General features: G+C 41.7%; 1 protein-coding gene across 1 annotated transcript in view; it reads right to left on the bottom strand.

Moving 5' to 3' along the window:
• Window positions 1-4,101: 4,101 nt before the first annotated feature.
• The window catches only part of LOC307271152 (norrin-like), a gene marked incomplete at its 3' end in the record, with an annotated part of 7,067 nt that continues 6,533 nt past the window's right edge, over window positions 4,102-4,635 (bottom strand). The window contains exon 2 of the mRNA XM_080055025.1: window positions 4,102-4,326. Coding sequence (XP_079911151.1) covers window positions 4,102-4,326 — 225 coding nt within the window. The remainder of the gene's footprint in view (window positions 4,327-4,635) is intronic.

Genomic DNA, 4,635 nt, shown 5'->3' on the forward strand with positions numbered 1-4,635 from the left:
TAACTAATTCTCTGTCACAACATTCTTCTATTTATTTTTTTATTCTTAGTACTTACAACTCAAAACTTGAAGTTACATTAACATATGAATGATAAGTTATCTCAACAACAGATAAAAAGTTTACTCAAATGTAGACACTAAATGTTTTGGGCGCCCTTAGCTCAGTTGGTAGGGCGTCCCCCCCATGGGCCTCGGCCAGCGGCGGACCCAGGTTCGATTCCAGCCCGCGGTCGTTCTCTGCATGTCACTCCCCTCTCTGCCCCATTTCAACTCTGTCTCTACACTATCAATAAAGCATAAAAATGCAAAAAAAATTATAATAATTAAAACAAAAAAAAAAGTAGACGGTTTACCTTCAAACTTATGTTTTTTTAGTTATGCCTTAAAACACAAAAATATAGTTCAAGACAAATGCCTTAATAATTGAGTTTCCCTAACTTCTTTATTTATTCTCCTTTATTTCATTTTATTTTACAGTGAGACAGCTTCAGGAACATCACGTAGTTTTCAAATAGAATATGTTACATTTACTACAGACACTGCTAGCCATGAAGTCCACACATTGCCACCCAGACCCTCTCGTATAGGCTTAACCGTCACCCGGGGTCTCTCTCCACCATTTAAAATGTCTTTAAAACCTCTTGTATAGTTTCACAGTCCACCAGTTGAGCCGTGCTGTCTTCAGGGAGTGTGTAAAATGTTAATGGTGAGGTCCACATATCCTCCACTTGTCTCGCTCCTTTCCCTTCGAGCCTGTAGTCCATCTTAACGAGGTTTAATATGTTTGTTTTGATGGTGAAATGCACAGTGCGGTTGTTTCATTTTATGGAGTTGGCAAGACGCCGGTAGAGATATTTCGTAATGAGGTTTCGTACTGCGGTTTTTGTGTTTTGCGAGCATGTGTGTTATGAATCACAGAAGGGTCTTTAATGAGAGCAGTGTGTGTGTGTGTGTGTGTGTGTGTGTGTGTGTGTGTGTGTGTGTGTGTGTGTGTGTGTGTGTGTGTGTGTGTGTGTGTGTTTGTGCAGTGTGTCCGTCTCAGCGTTGAGGAGGGTCTCTCTACAAATGGACCAGTTTGTGGTTTTCTTTCTGACCTTGATGAATATACTGTGTGTGTGTGGATTGTATATCGTACTGATTTGAGTTTGAGTGAGTGCAAACATAACAGAAAAAGATATATATAAGTTGGTTCCAGGTCAATTTTGAGTCCGATTTTGAGGGTCCTGCTAACCTTATAACTTCCAAGATAACGAAAAGCATCTCATACCACTGTCCATTTGGCATTTGTTGTCCGGTGGCCCTCGAGAAATGTACTTTGTGTGGATTGTAGAGCGTACTAATGTGAAACAGTGCCAGTTGTTTCAGGTTTTAGTCCAATATTGAGGGTTCTTCAAATTGTATAACTCCCAAGATATCAACGAATATCGTCAACCACTGTCCATTTGGTAACCTTGTGTTGTCGGCTGGTCCTTGAGAAATAGACTTTATGTGCATGGATTGTACTGATTTGAGTGAGTGCAGCAGAATAGATTAAGTATAAGTTGATAGGCCGTTTTTTTAGGATGGTCCAAAGTCCAAACAAAGTAACTCCCAAGATATAAACAAGTATCGTAAACCACTGTCCTTTTGGGAAACTTGTAGTATCCAGCTCTCGAGAAATATACTTTGTGGATTGTCGATTGTAGAGATTTGAAAGAGTGCAACATAACAGATAGTTGGTCAATCAATCAATCAATCCAGGTCAACTTTTAGTCCGATTTTGAGGGTGCTCCAAACTTTTAACTCCCAAGCATTTTGAAGCATTGTTCATTTGGGACCCCTGTGTTGTCCTTTGGCCCTTGAGAAATATACTTTATGTGGACTCTGGATTGTATATCGTTCTGATTTGAAAGAGTGCAGCATAATAGATAGTTGTTCCAGGTCAATTTTTTGTCCGATTTTTGAGCGTGCTCCAAACTCCAAACATATAACTCCCAAGACATCAACAAAACAAGCAATTTAGACAACTGTCCGTTTGGAAACCTTGTCCTTCTGGTGTCTGGCCCTTGAGAAATATACTTGATCTGCATGGATTGTAGATTGTACTGATTTGAAAGAGTGCAACATAATAGAGAAAGTATATATGTTTCCAGGTACATTTTGAGTCCGATTTTGAGGGTTCTTCCAAGCTAGAACTCCCACAATATCAACAAACATCTTGGACCGCTGTCCATTCGGGAAGCTTGTGTTGTCCGTTGGCCCTTGAGAAATATACTTTATGTGGACTCTGGATTGTATATTGTTCTGATTTGAAAGAGTGCAGGATAATAGATAGTTGTTCCAGGTCAATTTTTAGTCCGATTTTGAGCGTGCTCCAAACTCCAAACTTTATAAATCCCACGATATCAACAAATATGTTGAACCGCTGTCCGTTTGGGAAGCTTGTGTTGTCCGCCGGCCCTTTAGAAATATACTTAATCCGTCTGGATTGTAGATTGTACTGATTTGAGTGACTGCAACATTATTGGAAAGGTATAAGTTGTGCCAGGTCAATTTTTTTTGTCCGATGTTGAGGGTTCTTCCAACTTTATAATTCCAAGATATCAACAAACATCTTGAACTGTTATCCATTTGCTGACCTAGTGGTGTCCACTGGCCCTCGAGAAATATATTTTGGGTGGACTGTGTTGTACTAATTTGAAAGAGTGCAACAGAATAGATAAGGTAAAAGTTGTTAGGCCCATTTCTGAGGGTGGTCCAAACTCCAAACTCCAAACGTTATAAATCCCAAGATATCAACAAGAAACGTCAACCACTGTCCGTTTGGGGGTCTTGTGTTGTCCGCCGGCCCTTGAGAGATACACTTTATGGATATTGTAGATTGAAGATTGTACTGATTTGATTTGTACTGAGGTGCAGCATAATAGATAGTTGTTCCAGGTCAACATTTAGTCCAATTTTGAGGGTTGTCCAAGCCAGAACTCCCAAGCATTCTGAAACGTTGTCCACTTGGGAACCTTGTCCTTGTGTTGGCCGGCCCTTGAGAAATATACTTTATCACTGTGTGTGTGTGTGTAGATTGTACTGATTTGAGTTTGAGTGAGTGCAACGGAATAAGATAAGGTCAACAATAAGTCAGATTTTGAGGGTCCTGCTAATCTTCTACCTTCCAAGATATCGAAAAGCATCTCAAACTGCTGTCCAATTGGGAACATCTCCGATCCAAAAATCAACGACAAAAAAAAAGCTCTGGATAGCTGTGGAAATTTGGGCTAAAATCCAATAATTCCCTGTTGTTTCTTGATAGTCTTGAGGGGGGTTTTGGAAAGGGAGTTAACAGTGTACTTTAAGCCCATCGTATCATACATATATATATTGATCTTTTGAGGATAAAGAAAGGGAAAATGCAAAAAGAAAAAGAAAATATAAATATCCATTCAGCTGCAGTCCTCACAGTTACAGGCCAGTATGTATCTGTAGGTGGCGGTGATGCGAACCTTTCCGATCGAAAAATCTACAAAAAACGCTCCGGATAGCTTTGGAAGTTTGGGCTCAAATCCAACATTTTCCCTGTTGTTTCTCGATAGTCTTGAGGGCTTTAAAGCTAGGGTATGTGATTTCTGATTGGTCAAAGTTAACATGAGCTGTACACTTTGACCAATCAGAGCGAGGCTCCGATTCTCTGTTCTTATTGGCTGTTGGGACTGTCCATTCCATTTTGGTACGACTTTGTTGGTGTAGAGCGTGTCAGGGAGGGACCATAGGGGGAGGGACCAAAGAGAACAAGTGGAGCGGTTGAGGTATTTGGATTCAAATCTCTATCCCAACTGCTATTTTCTCCCCAAATCCTCCACCCCAGCTTTAACTGTACTTTAAGCCCATCATATACATATATATAAATATCCATTCAGCTGCAGTCCTCACAGTTACAGGCCAGTATGTATCTGTAGGTGGCGGTGATGCGAACCTTTCCCATCCAAAAATCTACAAAAAAACGCTCCGGATAGCTTTGGAAGTTTGGGCTCAAATCCAACATTTTCCCTGTTGTTTCTTGATAGTCTTGAGGGCCTTAACAGTGTTCTTAAAAGCCCATCACACACACATACATATATATACATCCATTCAGCTGCAGTCTTCACAGTTGCAGGCCAGGATGTATCTGTATGTGGCGGTGATGCGAGTTCCCCCGTGGCAGCGCAGTCTGACGGCCTTGAGTTTGGAGGTGTGCGGGCGGCAGCAGTAGCAGGTGCTTTTGAACGGCTGCTTGAGCACGGAGCTGAAGGAGATGAGCGGGTCGGAGCGCGTCGTGTGGCTGCAGTGGCCTTCACAGCGAGCCAGCAACACCATCTGGGAGGAGAAGTGAGAAGGAAAGGAGTTTAGAAAAAGGAAAGTATAGTATAGACAGGGGAGATTCTGGTTAACACACACAGGCAAGCAGACAGACAGACAGACAGACACACAGACAGACAGACAGACAGACAGACAGACAGACAGACAGGCAGACAGACAGACAGACAGACAGACAGACAGACAGACAGACACGGAATCTTTCGGCTCCGTTTGAGTGGTTAGTGACACTGCATCAACTCTTTGCAATCAGGTGTGTGTGGCACTGACTGGAAGTTTTCGGAAAAAGCACATATATTGTATAGACAG

Source organism: Ammodytes marinus (assembly GCF_949987685.1).
Source record: "Ammodytes marinus genome assembly, contig: scaffold_89, whole genome shotgun sequence".
In the NCBI taxonomy this organism is placed as follows: Eukaryota; Metazoa; Chordata; class Actinopteri; order Uranoscopiformes; family Ammodytidae; genus Ammodytes; species Ammodytes marinus.